The sequence below is a fragment of the Spea bombifrons genome, chromosome 9 (genome assembly GCF_027358695.1).
Source record: "Spea bombifrons isolate aSpeBom1 chromosome 9, aSpeBom1.2.pri, whole genome shotgun sequence".
In the NCBI taxonomy this organism is placed as follows: Eukaryota; Metazoa; Chordata; class Amphibia; order Anura; family Pelobatidae; genus Spea; species Spea bombifrons.
Window position 1 is genome coordinate 40,694,401 of NC_071095.1, and position 15,448 is coordinate 40,709,848.

General features: G+C 39.6%; 1 protein-coding gene across 8 annotated transcripts in view; it reads right to left on the reverse strand.

The window, feature by feature from the left end:
• Nucleotides 1–4,507: 4,507 nt before the first annotated feature.
• EML1 (EMAP like 1) overlaps nt 4,508–15,448 on the reverse strand; it is a 49,839-nt gene continuing 38,898 nt past the window's right edge. For all 8 annotated transcript variants that reach the window (XM_053474529.1, XM_053474527.1, XM_053474528.1 and 5 more), the window contains 16 exons: nt 14,717–14,866; nt 13,954–14,023; nt 13,266–13,376; nt 12,372–12,467; nt 11,803–11,937; nt 11,146–11,245; nt 10,559–10,710; nt 10,264–10,389; nt 9,910–10,041; nt 8,731–8,798; nt 7,711–7,799; nt 6,839–6,936; nt 6,512–6,599; nt 6,122–6,217; nt 5,606–5,736; nt 4,508–4,934 (listed from right to left, as the gene is read on the reverse strand). In XM_053474529.1, coding sequence (XP_053330504.1) covers nt 4,809–4,934; nt 5,606–5,736; nt 6,122–6,217; nt 6,512–6,599; nt 6,839–6,936; nt 7,711–7,799; nt 8,731–8,798; nt 9,910–10,041; nt 10,264–10,389; nt 10,559–10,710; nt 11,146–11,245; nt 11,803–11,937; nt 12,372–12,467; nt 13,266–13,376; nt 13,954–14,023; nt 14,717–14,866 — 1,768 coding nt within the window. In that variant the 3' untranslated portion in view covers nt 4,508–4,808. The remainder of the gene's footprint in view (nt 4,935–5,605; nt 5,737–6,121; nt 6,218–6,511; nt 6,600–6,838; nt 6,937–7,710; nt 7,800–8,730; nt 8,799–9,909; nt 10,042–10,263; nt 10,390–10,558; nt 10,711–11,145; nt 11,246–11,802; nt 11,938–12,371; nt 12,468–13,265; nt 13,377–13,953; nt 14,024–14,716; nt 14,867–15,448) is intronic.

The window sequence follows — 15,448 nt, forward strand, 5'->3', positions numbered from 1 at the left end:
TGATTTCTCAATAACATGTATTTTTCATGTAGTTTTTCCAGACATCCAGCATAACACCGCAGCAACCAACAGCATGTTCCTGATGCACTTGCACTTGTTGCTACGGCGATAACACCACATTTCAAACATTGCACCAGAATCACTTTTTAGACACAAAGCCAATTGTGTTTGCACCAGTGTTAGTGGTGATGGACACTAATGTAAGAACGGAGCTTTGTGTTTGATTGTGCGCTGGGTGGCTCCAGGTTTGTGTGAGCGTTGTGTATTGTTCCGGTTGTGTTGTTCGGGTATTGCGGTTCTCTTATTCCTCCCGGGGCTGCTCTGAAGCTGAGAGACATCAGTAAATGCCCTAACCGTCATGCTAATGCCCAAAAAGAGTTTCTGAACATTTGGTCCTCAGACCTCTGACAGTCTATGCTTTCTAGATGTCCACCAACGACTGAGTCTCCACAACCCGAGCTCATTAAATGAGGGCGTAACGCTGCACTTCTATAAATGACATTAAAGCAACGTTAACAAGTTTTTCCTCTCACAGGCATCCTGTAACAAGCATTTAACGAGGAGTATAATTTCCTCAGGCCTGGTTGTACCAGGCAGACCGGGGCTGCTTTATGTCTACTGGGCTGTAACCCGTAAACGGCAGCAGGACAGACCGCCTTCACGTCGTGTTGTTATTATTTTTTAATGATTTAGAAGGTGTAGTAACACGCTTGGGCTTTCATTATCAGCCTTTAACCCTCCCTGCTGCTCTCCGAAATATGATTATATAGATATATACACTATATAGACAAAAGTATTGGGACAACTGGACATTATACCAACAGGGACTGTTGACATCACTCTAAATACATAGACATTTCACACTTCTGAGAAGGCTTTCTACAAGATTTTGCGGAGTTTCTGTGGGAATTTCTGCCCATTCATCCAGTAGAGCATTTGTGAGGTCAGGCCCTGATGTTGGATGAGAAGGCCTGGCTCGCAATGTCCATTCCAGTTCATCCCAAAGGTGTTCAACGGGGTCGAGGTCAGAGCTCTGTGCGGCCGGTCAAGTTCTTCCACACCAAACTCATCCAACCATGTCTTCATGGACCTTGCTTCAGCATACATTTGGGACTATGCTATACTTCCAACTTTGTGGGAAGAGTTTAGAGAAGACCCTTCTTCCCAGAAGAGTGGAAGCCCCAGTTAATGGCATAAACTTAATCCACGAGCCTCAATCTGAAATGTTGTTTCTAGGCTGAATGGAACTCATTTTTGTGCCAAATTGCCATTATACTGATATTATCAAATACTGCAGTTGTATCATAGGCAGCACTAATGAACATTTTAAATAATTGTAATACATTCCTTCAGACGACAATTAAAGAGTAATTTCATATTGTTGACAGATTTGTCTGGAAGAGGTAAATAGTATTAAATAGCATTATGTAATCATATCACGTACCTTTAATTCAGAAAATTAATTTCATTCATTTAGATCTCTCTCAGATAATCATATCTGTGAATATCTTTTGTAAATAAGTGGCTCTGTGTGTTTTGGCCAGCAGTGTTTCATTCCAAGAGGTGGCAATCGATAAACATGAATCACACGGCGTGGCGTCCAGAGCCACCCAACAGGTACCTTCACGTGTATTTTCATTAGTAGGCATTTGCAAGGTTTGCTTCAAGCAAAAACATGAAGCAGGACGACCAGTTTGGTTACAATAGAAGCCAACTATTACGCTTGCAATCTGCATTTTGTTTTCTTCTGTGAAGCCCGAGTTACTTGTGCTTCGTCTACTGGTAGTTTGGTGGTGGAGCCTCAGTGGTGACCTCAATCTTCCTTCCTTTCAAGACCCGAGCCAAAGGAGGGCCGAGTCTTCTTGGGTTCTCACTGAAGTCTTTAAGGTGCACATAAATATCAAATAACACATTTGCACAAAAAAACCTCAAGTCCATGGCTGGTATTTTTTAAACATTCACCCATCACCACCAGCGAGTGCCCCAGTGGACACGGCCTCTGGCTTTTCCACTCTCATAGATACTCACTTGATCTTGGCCAAAAAAGGTAATTGCCCCATGCTAGGGATGGGCGAGCCAGCTGGTGGTCCACCCAGCATTACCCCATGTGGTGTTCAGATTTAAAAATGTAGGCTCCTTCGGTGCAGCCCTAGGGTTTCCATGTTTCTCCTAAGATTGCACACGATCTAACAGGATGTGATGTCATAGGCCAACACCAGAAATATTAGACCTGGTGCAATTCATCCTTTGATGGGCACGAAAAGCGCATTAGCCGGTGTTCATTTCTATCTTACTTTAAAAACGGATGTAGATGGCCCACACCTGCCTGCCGGTAGGGTCCATTCCTTTAACACCCATAACGTTATTCCTTAACATATAATTTAACAGAATTATCACGCAAGCCACCAAAAAGACAATTTAAAAGGTATTACGGATAAAAAAATTCAAGCCTATTTCAAAACCAACATCACATTTATTTATTTTTGACACACCCCATGTAAACAATGCATTTCCAATCAGTCTTAATAAGGTCTCTGTAAGCATCATAGAAGCCCTTTCAATAATGGTATTTATAGGTGGCCATTCAGTAGAGCGTAAAAGACAAAAACATTATTAGGATTTTCTTTTAATTAAAGTTTAGATGAATTTCTGTTCCCTTCCATGCATGCGTAATCGTACATTTAAAAAGATCCGACGAGGTACATTTTATTTAAAAAATACAAAACAAACAATCCTAATGGGAATAAATCATAAAGCATGACCTTATCGCTTAGAAATTTGAATAGATTTTTACACAATGAAAGCTCAGTACAGTATCCGTGATATATTTACAGGAAAAATCCAAAAAACAAAGATCCTTCATAACATTCTTATGTGAATCGCATTGTGTTTTCTTAACCACACGACAAAAACATATCATTATATGTTACCAAGCTGTAAGAAAGTGCCGCTTTATGGGAATACGGTAAAGGCACTCGGCTACATTGAAACGTATGCCTTTAACAATAAAAAGACGCAGCACGGACCGGTGCATATTTTGGGACAGAAAGTACATTTCCAGCAGGAAAGTTCACCAAGGAGCCCATAATGATAAAGACACATCCCAGGCAGAAGGAGACTGTTACGAAAGCTGCTCGTATATATATATATATTTTTTAATTTACGCGTCTTCTGATGTTACATGCTTGTAATTTCTGGGCCCCGCTTATAATCTGTGTTTAAGCAGTCTTACCAACTACAACCGAGCAGCTCAATCACCACAAGAAAAGCTGGCGCAAGGTTTCTGACATACAACGCGGACTACTCTCTCATTCTTCATCTGATATCACTTCTTAATTCTTACACACTTCATTCACGGCTTTCTGGGAAGGCTGCTTTAAACACTTTCCTTCCTATCCTTTTACATTATGGGGGCTTATTCTCCATAGAGGGGCCATCACAGACCTTTATTATACATTATCTTACCCCTTCATATATATATATATATACACCTGTCAGCACCGTAGCTTCATAGCACTTACAAAACATATTCCCCAGCTCCCTGTGACACATGCAGACCAGCACTAACACCAGTTTAAAGAAAACTCCTCATCAAAACGCATTTTCGGGTTGTTTTTGGTGCCAATCGCTATACAATAGGAAGAGCGTATTAACATTCTCTTCTGATCCTATCACAGTGGACTCAACGTAGATGTAAAAAAGCCAGAACAGAGTAATAGGACACTGATCATCTCTACTATTAAAGCCATAAACTCGGTAATTGTCCTCATCTTCATGTATAAGCGCCGGTCTCAGTGTCTTAACACACCCAGTGTGTCTGCATGTGTGACACAAATCACATATTAGAAAACAAACAAAAATGGGCCTTATTAGCCCCAGATATCTTCCCAATACCAGCAAGAACCCACACCCTCAGATCCTGCATCTCCACTCCTACAGGCCTATGCTACCAAGTAATAACTCAAACTCCATACTTCATCCCGACTTCCCTGAAGACCTTAAAGCCTTCTTACATATCATGTGTGACATGTTCTAGATGTAACGCATTGGTTATTGCTTGTATAATGCTTGCTTCAACAGAGAAGGAAACAAAGTATCTCTGGCGAGGCACATGTATCTTCTCAACACAATGGGTTTGGTGACTGTAGTACTTTAGTGCAACCAAAACTTAAATATAAATTATCTATAAAGCTCAATCTTTAGGGAGTACAACCTTCTTACTTGTCCTGCACATTGACAGCTTGAAAGCACTGAATGTTTCACCAGAAACCGCTTTGTGAAGACATAGGACAATATGGTTTAGAAATAAAATTCCTATACTTTATTTTACGGCTGAATGGGTGACCCTATCGTGGTTGATGAACTAAATCTCCCAGTACGCTATGTGCAGACAGCCAATTCTATATGTTATACTCAAAGGGTGTGCAGAACCTCTTCAAACCACCCGGTTCTCCCGATGTTCCTATCTGAATACTGTCAATGGACAAAATAATAAGTACACATAATGTAATGTTTTAAAAAGGCTTGTTGTAACTCAAAGTACAGTACATTATAGACATGTAATGCTACTTCAAAATGCAATGTAAACATCTTTCAAGCTTCTTTTTGTGTAGTACAAAGTATTAATAAAGTATATTTTGCAGGATTACAGGTATACATGGGCCCCCTTCGAAAGCAGAGTATAGACACGCAGATGGCAGCCTAAGTATCAGGTGAAGAAGGGTCGTTCCTGAGGTCTTTTAGTGAAAGTTCTTAGACTTTGCGTGAAAACAGCCCGTTAGCATGGAAAAGGCCCGAGACTGTCCTCCTTAGATGATGTTCCACTGCATGATACTCATATCCTTCCCGCCAGTGGAGACCAGGTGGCTGTCTTCGTGTAAAAAGCTCACGTTGGTTACATGGCTGCTGTGTCCACCATAAGCGTGGCCCGATGCCTGAAACAAAAATGGAAATTATTACATCTGGGCCCCATTAAGTACCCAAATTAATAATACAGTAGAGAGTATAAATGGCCTCATCCTAAAGTATAGGTACTGGGTGAGCGCTCACTTGTTTTCCATAACAATATGACCCTAGAGAGAAGGGGCAATTCACACCTCTCCAATTTATGATGAATACAAAGCTCGAATTAACCATCAATATATAGTTAATATAATCAAAGAAGGGCTAGCCAATCATCCCACACTCCTAAAAGGATAAGGGGGCCCATGTATATTTTAGATACTTATGATGGGTCTGCTAAGAACACAATTCTAAATTAATGAACAAAAAAATAACCTTTAGGGCTTTTCTAGGCAATATGGCCCTTCAATTTTTTTTTTAAAATATATAAAGTTAGTGTAATGTGAGCAGCACATAAAGTTTCAGTAACAAGCAAGCGTAAAACACAGACAGTATAATATATTATACATACTGAGATTATCCTTTTTGATAGACAAGAAAATGCTAAAACATAAGTAAAAATGAAATCATAGCTCTTTGTTGGACTTGGCAGGCTGTCAGATAGCATTTCCAGTTTTGTCCTCCTGATTTTGTCATATCCCACGGCGTTGTACAATGATTATAATGTGTAAGTAATGAAACATAGTAGTAGATTGTAACATACGCGAAACTGGTAACACGGATACGAGAACAGGTGAACTTTGCCAAAATCATCTCCAGTGGCGAGAAGCTTCTTATCAGTGGACCTACAGATTGCGTTAAGGTCGGTTCCATCTGATCCTTCCGGCCACACTCCTAAGGAGGAGAAAAAGAAAATCAATAAAATTGAATTTCACAAGAAAGAAAGAGAAGCATTTCTGCACCTCTTTTTCTCTGTGAATGAGTGTAAGAGAACCTGAGAGAGAGTGTGAACGCGTGAAGGAGTGTGAACGCGTGAAGGAGAGTGAATGAGTGTGAAAGAGAGTGAATTAGCGTGAATGAGTGACAACGAATTTAGTTTCCAAACATTAAAACGCCCTCAGCTTTTCGTCTGAACCGAAAGGCCAGGAAACCGAAATTTGTTGTCTGAAAAAAAGACCAAAAATGAAACGGAAAATTCATCGAAATAGTTTTTTGGTCTATTTGCAAAACTCTAGTGGAAAATCCTAACATTGGAAGTGTTTGATCTCCTAGTACTCACCAAAAACCTGGAAACCGAGAGTGCAAGTGTATGTTGCCCACTCAATATCTCGAGTAGTCTCAACGCTTACTACCTGCTTGCATGCTGTGGGAATCCCTATTAATAGACAAAAACACAATTAGGAAAACTACCTATATAATAACATACCAATATCAAACGTTTTAATCATTTCTGAAGTGCTTGAGCGATGATAAACGTGGTCTATTCTCATTCAGTAACTTCAAACTACAAAAGCTTTAGGTCTTCAAGAATCTACGGCTTGTGTGATGTGACATAAAAAAAGAAATCTGTTCAAAACGTTTATTTAGATTAATGCTAGAAAGAAAACTGCTATGTAACTAGGTTTCAGAATTCCCAGAATACAATACGATAATTTCAGATGAAACTCACAGTATAATATTTCATAGTCTCCAGAGTTTGACATGAGATACTGAGAATTCACAGACCAGTCCAAGTGCGTGATAAAGCTGGAATGCCCCTACAGAGACAAAGAGGTTATATTTTTTTTATTGAACATCATGCAGTAAAGCCCTAGAATCAGGTACGATTACACATCTGTATACAGGTTAACTGCTTGCATTGTTCTATGTACGAAGGGTCCAAGGGTATGCAGCACAAGCCCTAAAACATGGTCAGTTATCACACTTAATGAGATACATAAAAGTTAAGAACAAAAAAAAGGTACCAAAAATGTATTGGGGGAAAAAAATTACTTACTGAGCATTTTCCAACGCGACTGTATTTTCTCCCGTTCTCATTAACAGCATAAATATAGATGTAGTTGTCATGGGAACCGATAGCAAGAAAATTTCCATCTATTGAAAGAACAGCAAGACCATCACTAAAATGAGTCAGCAGTAAAAACCGTCAGAGAATCTTAAGCTTATACGTTCCCAGAGATTGCGCCAGACCAGGTTCTGCTGAATGAGCTGAAAGCGTCATTACATCAGCCGTGTTTCCGGATAAACTTCAGCAGACGGAGAAGATCCAACACTACGCCTTAAGGCAGGAACAGCAGTCTAGACGTGGCCAGATACGTTGACATTTAAACCACAGCAAAACCGTAGGGCATTTGTACATTTCTTTTTAATGACTTCTACACATATAAACCAAATTTACCTTTCCTATATCATACCTTTGATTTATTGTGTCTTATCCGATAACCGTTAGATCACTGGCCATCAAAAGCTTGTATTGGCCCAATTAGAACAGTCCTAATTAAATATTGTGCAGAGCGTATATGTATAGCCGGTGTTTGTTTAGATACGTTACACAAGCCCCCCCCCCCCGTTCCTCAATCCTGGTTATCGAAATATACTTGTCGCCTAAAAAGCCTGCTTACAGGCCATTATAGTTCCGTGTGTTGCATGAACATCTTTAAACTGCTTCTTAAAGTTATTTTTCCTTTTAGGTTGTTGGTTCCTTGGTAGGTCGACAGTTTCTATCTGGTGCTACCAGTACGGAAGGGTCAAAGCAATGTCTGTTTTCTTTTCTCATATAAACACCAATAAAACAAAAAGGTCCAATAAAAGAAAAAGGCACAGAACACAAGTTTCTGAAATTACGTTGAAGAATAAGAGTTCACAGACCTGGAGAGTAACACATGACAGATAACTGCTCGTTCCCATCCGTGTGCACGGTCACCAAATCTTTGGTCTCTGTGTCTAAAACAAACCACCTGCGGGAAAAAAAGAATTCATTTCATTCATTCATTCATTTTCTATTAACGATAAAACGAGGAGCAGTTTGATTGCAGCAGAGCATTGGATGTAGTCGCTGTATACGGTGAAACTGCCGCTCAGCACGTCTTCGTTAAATGAATCATAGAAGAGGAATCGTTATAACATATTATAACCGTATTATAATCACAGCTGCCAACATCTAGGTTACAGCTATACTGAGCCCTGCCTTTTTTCGGGATGCTGGTAGGCGGTCCCACGGACATCCGTAGGCGGCCCTAGCCCCACATACAGGTAAACTGGCCTGTGATTGGAGGGGAAGTGGGCGGGGAGTGGGGAGGGCCACAAAGCTGCTCCTGTGACCCAGAGTTTCTCTGTGAAAACCTAGAGAGTTTTTTTTTTAAAATCCCTTTACATAGTAATCCGTGGTGTTGTCCACATTGGAGTTGTAGTGTTGGGTGATTTAAGCTGCTTATAGGACTGACATTTTACTCAGCCCAGGCAAAACTGTCCAGCAATTTCCGGTTCAATGGGGTCAACTTGTTTGGAACTGTTGAAACACTGAATTTTTTATTTGATTTACAAAAACAGGTCCTAAAAATGTTATACCAAATCAAGACCTAAATGAACCTGCATATTGCACAGTGCTATAAAAGTGGTGTAAAATGGTAACTATAAAGTACTTATTTATATAGCTACATCATATTCTGCAGCGCTTTACATACGAGCAAACAGGACACGACAAATAGCACATCATATAATTTGGATTTGCATAAAAAAAGGCGAGGAGGACCCTGCTCAAGCTAGAACTCATAATAACGATAGATCCCCTTTCACTCGTGTGTAATGTTACTTTAAAATCAGAAAATTAGATTTCAAAAGGACACTTTTTTTTTTTGGCAAGGCCAGCCCCCCCCCCCAAGTACTTGCCTTCCCGTTAGGGTTCCTATCGCTACAACAGAACCCGTCGGGTGGAATCCACACGCTTGTGCTGGATCCTGAAAAATATAAAATTTACAGAAGAACTGTCACCTTTCAGCCCTCCATACTATAAGTCTTCTTCAACGTGGCATAAAATGATCACAACACTTTGTAACCTTAACAAAAGTTTACGGGACCTCAGGGGTGTCTTTTCTGCGATTGCATGTTGCTTTTGTGGGGTCCAGCAGTTTAGCTTCATTTGTCTAGGCACCTCAAACTTATTTTTTCTCATTGTTACGTTATATATCTATCTATATAGCTTTCATCTTTTTCCCCCTAAAAAGGACCCCCTTCTTTTGCCAAATCAAACGCTTGAATCCGCTGACACTCGGTACTGCATTTATTATGAAGCAGCATTATGCTTCGAGAAGGAAGGAGATGAGATCAGAACATCTCAAAGGGAATTTAAACAGAGTCTCGAGATATCCTTAAGAGAATCGGAAGATGAAACAGTTCTGCATATCAAAGAATTGTGTGCTGTGAGGGGTTTTTCCATTCTCTAAATGTCTTCATAATTAAGAGGCTTGTAGTTGACCCATTTTAGATATGCAGATTGACAACCATGCGAAGCTGAACATTTATTTTTAAAGGGGTGGGTTTTACAGCATGGAAAAACTATACATTATACACTCAAGGATACAGGAACACAGAATATAGTGTATTATATATATATTCCAAGATGGATCCAACCCTTGAGTCACTAGCTGGAAACGTAAAGAAGACTAATTCTCTGATGACATTTCTAACTTACACCATGAACACCTTCCCTTAGTTACAAAGCATTTTGCTAAATGGAAGGCGTCAGTTAACGCTTCTGGAGGGAAGGTAACGTCTAGAGTACCCACCATGAAAAAAAAAATCATTTGTAACGCCCTCAAGGGCATTCAAAGAAAGCATGAACACCACCCAATACCAAAGAAATACTACCAGAGTGCATCAGAAACCCAGGCACCCTCTGTGAATTTTGTTTTTGTAGCCATCAATTAGTTATTTTGTAGCAATGTGAAATTGCACATGTCTGTACTTTGCCGAATTAAGTCTATGTCTACTACTACTACTACTACTACTACTACTACTACTACTACTACTACTACAGGGCTATTATGCCAGTCCTTCTTCAGCACCTACCTCTATGATCTTGCTCCAGATGGGACGGTGACTGGTGGCGTCCCATAACGTAATTTGCTTGTCATGGCCACACGTCAGGAACTGAGGTTTTAGCGAATGTGCAGCAAGTCCCCATAGTTCATCTGTATGACCCTACATAAACGAGAAGCAGAGAGTAAACTGTGAGATGGGGGAACGGGGATTGTGTGTCTCACAAGTTACTATAAAAGTATACTCCATGGCACAGACAGCCTCCGCTGCTGCCAGCACTTCCGCTGGGGCTTCTACGGTGGAGCACCCAGAGGAAGTGCCATTAGCAGCTGAGGCTGCCGGAGAGGAGGATCCAGGTCCAGACAACCAGCTTTCTCCACATACCTGGGTAATTGTGTGGAAGTCGCCAGATAAAGTACCCTGAAGAACAAAATTTCTGGTTGTACCAATCAGCACAACATCACCTTTTCCTTCTGCAACTGTCCGTACTGGACCAAACTGATCTGGAATCTAAAGAAAAGAATAAGCATGACATAGCCAGAAAAACAAGAGATAGATAAGCACCGACGACACTCAAGTAACCCCCATGCTTAACACCCAAAGGTAAGTTGTGGTATATTTAGGTAAATTTTTATGCCCCCTGATGCCAAGTATCCCTGAATACCGCTAAGAATCATACCTCAGCTATTCTAAGTTTTTGATAATTTCCATCCCAAGATATGAGTTTGCGATCTTTCCCTCCAGACACCAGCGTTCCATCTCTCTGCATACACAGTGCAAAAATACCCCCTTCATGGGCTCCTTGGATAGCATGACTTATCCGATTGGTACCTGCAACATACAAAGAGTTAATATGGGGGGGGACTGGCATTACTGGACGCCAGCATATGCCTCAGTAAGAGCAGTGTTATGCGGCAGGAGTCGCTATTTCACCTTGTTTAACACACAAAAATTGTAGAAGCAAATGTTTAAGAAAATGCATACAAACAAGTACCTGCAAAAATTGGGTTTCTAGAAACCAAAATATATTTATTAGGTATTTAACGTTTTACTTCACACTGACTTACACTATATATTTTTTGTTTTCCTTTAATCAACCCAAAGTTTACTTAATTCCATCCTTAAATCATTAAAGAGATACATAGAATAAATTGAAAGATAAATGTAAATGTCAGTATATTAAGATACAGGGAAAAGCAAAATATTACAGGGAATGCGCGGTAAACAATATTCATTATATATCTAAATCTATATATCCGGTTTTACCTTTTCCCCAGACCAGGAGATTTCCACTCGAGTCTCCTGTAATTGTATCCCCGTTCTCGGAAAAGGTCACACACAGCACAAATTTGGGCTTTTCTTGTTTCTAAAACACAAGCAAGAAGGTACAAACATTTGTTTCATATGGAGAGTAAATTGTAGCAACCATAGATAGCACAGTCCAGCATGTTAATACAATAAACCTTATTTTATAATTTTCGGAAGGTTTTATTATAAACATTTAAGAAACTTGTAAATAAAAAATAAGAATGAGACAAAATGTTACTTGACTAAAGAATTTTACATTACAATACATTTATTTATATGGTGCCGGCAGATTCTAAAATTATTTATTTTAGGTGGTATTGATCTATTGAACATCATACAAAAACAAATATGACAAAAAGCAGGATACTGACAAATCCTAGAACTCAAAAATATTAAACATATGTATACCCCTTTTTTAATGAACCAAATGTCTGCAAATCTCACTTGCTCAATTGGTCACTGATACAATTATCTACCGGGGGAAATAATATTTTCATTTTACACAGAAATAAATGACAGCTAAATGTAATTTTTTGCGAGTAAATAATGGTAACCTTACCTAGGTTTCAAATATTACGTAACTTTTGGGAAGCCCTAATTCAGAGTCCATCATACCTCAAACAACCCTTGTTTCTTAATCAAAGAATTTCCTTCTAACGTCCAGAAGTAGAGATGGGACTTCCCACATGTTACTATAATGTTTGTGTCAGTTGGATGAAAGTCTGCCCCAAACACAGCTTCATTTGAGCACTGGAAAGGGAAATAATATACATCTGTAACATATATAATATATAAGTAACAAAGGCTCTACAATAAAACATTTCTATATCAAATAAAAAATGGTAGCATGTAGCTTGAAAGTTAGCAGAAAGAATACAGGCACAGCATTTATTTTATATAGCGTAATATATATATAAAAAAAACAAAAAACAAATATATATATATATATATACACACACACACACATATACACACAAACACACTGTGCTGTGTTACACAAAGGTCCTACAGCCCTGAATGTTTGATGATTGTGGAAGGTTACCTACATTTACATTACTGGTTTCGAGCTTAAACTAACCAACACATTACGTCAAGTCCCTTTAACAATGAACTGTTCGGCCAAAAAGCTTTGATGATGAGAAACCGTACACCGGTACAGAAGATCACCGGTATTCTGAGGTTACCTTAACATCAGCCAGCTTCTCCTCCTTCTGCCAGTCCCACACGGAGAGCACATGGTCATTGGAATCATCCACAGAGCACAGGTTACCACCGCCATTCTACCCAAAGGAGAGAAACCAGAATCACAAATAGAACCCGATGACCGTTTATAATATTACAATACAGCGCGCTCCCAAATCACGTGGATCCGTTATTTTATTCTCTCACTGTTTAGTACCCCATGTGTAGTACAGGACAATAGCCGCCGTCATACAGAATCAGTACGCTCCAGGGTTTAAATGTATATACGTCAATCAAACTCCACTATAGAGCCCAGATAAAACAATACATTTTTAATGCACATGTCTTGCTATAATCTGAGCGATAAGGAAATTGCCAGTGAGTACTAGATTCAGCAATTTGGCTGAAAGGGAAACGCAACTCGCCAAAGCTCCCTAAAGTTGCTATAATTTGTGAATATTAGATGTGGTTGATCTTAAATTTAATTGGGTAAATGAGTCACAGTTTTATTTATCCCATTATCTAATTATTCTAATTCTGTTAAGGCTGCAAAATCTAGTTCTTTTTGTACCCTTTAATCACCGACTACTACTTTTTCCCAGTATTTATATCCGCATTCTAACCATTTTCCTCTGGCTAGGTAATGGATGCATTTACTTGTTATGTAAATATTTCTCTGGCTAAAACTTTCTCTGGCTAAGACTGACTAGTAGGATGTTTCCTTTATTAGTTAATCAATAGCCAGATTTAATGACTGGAAGCCGAGATCGATACATACATAAAAACCTCTCCTGTAAAGCCCAAAATCAGGTTAATCAGGTTTAGTAAGCAGGCAGTCAGAGAGCAGGCGACGCGTTTCACACTTAAGTCAATGTTGGGTAAGCCATAATACTTACAGATTTAGAAAATGCAACACAGGTGACAGCACGGTCAAAAAAGCCCATTCCGATGACATGTAACGTATTCAGCGTCACGGAATCCCAGACACGGACATGTGGTGGCAATTGCTGAAAAACAAGAAAAGCTTGTTTATCTCAGGTAAGGTAATTAACCATTTTAGGGTTCATATTACTTCGTGAAGCACCAAGTGTGTGGAATATGAAACGACACAAGAGAACGCAGTGAACAAATCTCAGCCTGATCAAGTACAATGACATACCACTAGGGAGAGCCATAAAGCTAAAGTGATAGGGGATAAGAGTCATAATACAGTAATAATAGTAATAATAATAATAAATAATAATAACAATACAGAGAGGTCACTACAGGATATTGGCTCACTAGCAGAACAACTCAAGTATACTGGCATTGAGTAAAACAAGCTCCAATAACATTTAAATATATTAATGCTGGGCTTGCCTAGTACTGGAAACATTATCACTAACACTAATGTGTGACCGGTATGAGAGCTTCTCCAGCTACTAAATAACGCTACTCTAATGCACTAAGGTGGGTAACGCTTCAATCATTCAGAGTATAGCTGGCTCACTCATAGCCTTCACAATACATTGGAGATCTAGAGGATGTCAAAAGTTCTGTTGGAGGATGATTTATTCACAGTTTAGTATAGGAAGGATCACTTACTTTGCCATCCTTCGACGTCCCGGCAACCTGACCTGTTGCTATAGTAATTTTATCAGGATGGACCGCAAGGCTGCAAGAGAAACATATGCAGACCTCAGAATGACAATAAATAATTCATACCCAACTCAGAGAGGCTATCAGAAATACAAAGCCCTAGAAAGCTAGCGTGTTAGGAGTCCGTCTGGCATCTGACATCAGGGGGTTACATTGTTGCCAGTGTCAGATACCCAACAAAATACATAAAAATAAAAGGTTAGACCCTTCCAGGAAACTGGGCTTTAGAAGACTCACAACATAAGTGCTTAAGACACACTTATTGAGTGTGCACTATTAGGAGTGTGAATAAAAAGCGTATAACGTCCTCTGTGGTTTCCAGTAACGCTTGAATACTCGGTAGCAGTAGCTTGTTCCAAAGACGCATCACATTCCCCAAATCACAGCCCTGCTGACCTCTGGATTAAGTATCTAAACTACAGTTTCCAGGAGTTGTCAGACATAACCAAAAAAATCAAGCGAATCCAACAAACATGCTAAACGAGGCTACGACTCCTCTTGGGAGCAGAAATCTCCAAGAGCTTCAGTTGTCGACCTCACTAATGAGAGACGGACCTGGAAACTGGGGTTTTGTTTAAATAAGATGCTCGAAGACAACGCAAGCTATAATAAAATTGAAAAGCGACCTTAAGGTTGTTTTATGCTACGTACAAAACACATTAAAACATGACAAAAAGATGAACAACGGCAACAAGACGCAAGGACTTACCACTTGACGTCATCGTTGTGACCAGTGTAGTGTCTCTGTAGCTGTTCTTCTACGTTGTACAAAACGACTACAGACGCTATGAAATATACAGTTTCCCCAGTAGGCAGAAGGTAGAGGTTGCTGCGACAGTCCCGACCCCGGTAGCCATAGCTGATAAGAAGGTCAAGGAAAAGACTGGCGCAACGGTCATTCAACACAGAAGGACAAACTCAATGTAACTTTACAAGTTACACATTTCTTCAAATTAAATCTACACCGCAATTTTCATGACATTGACAGAAGCTGCTCAACTTTCCCCTGCTTTACCGTTAGGAATACGGGACTAAATATTTCAACTATATTACTGAGCATTTCCACAATGAATAACATTTCCACTACACTTATATCACCAACCCACCACTCCTGATTTCAGTAAGAATTGTTCTGGTTAATTTGTAGTTTTATGTATGGAATGATTGAAGGGTTTGCTTCACCAGAGGACAATGCGCGCTCGCACACACACACACACACTATGCCAAATAACCATGGAGCACAAATATCATTCAAGAAAACAAGCTCCATAAAAGTATTAGCCTACCTATAGCTAATAAGCTGTATTACTGGCTTTAAAGGAAGTAACTTGTTAATGGTTATTGACTTAGATAATCAATGGTTCCAGTACACTGCACGGATTCCACTTGTAGTCGGAATAGACACAGCTTCTGGATGACTTCGAGTTTGAGCCGGCCCTTT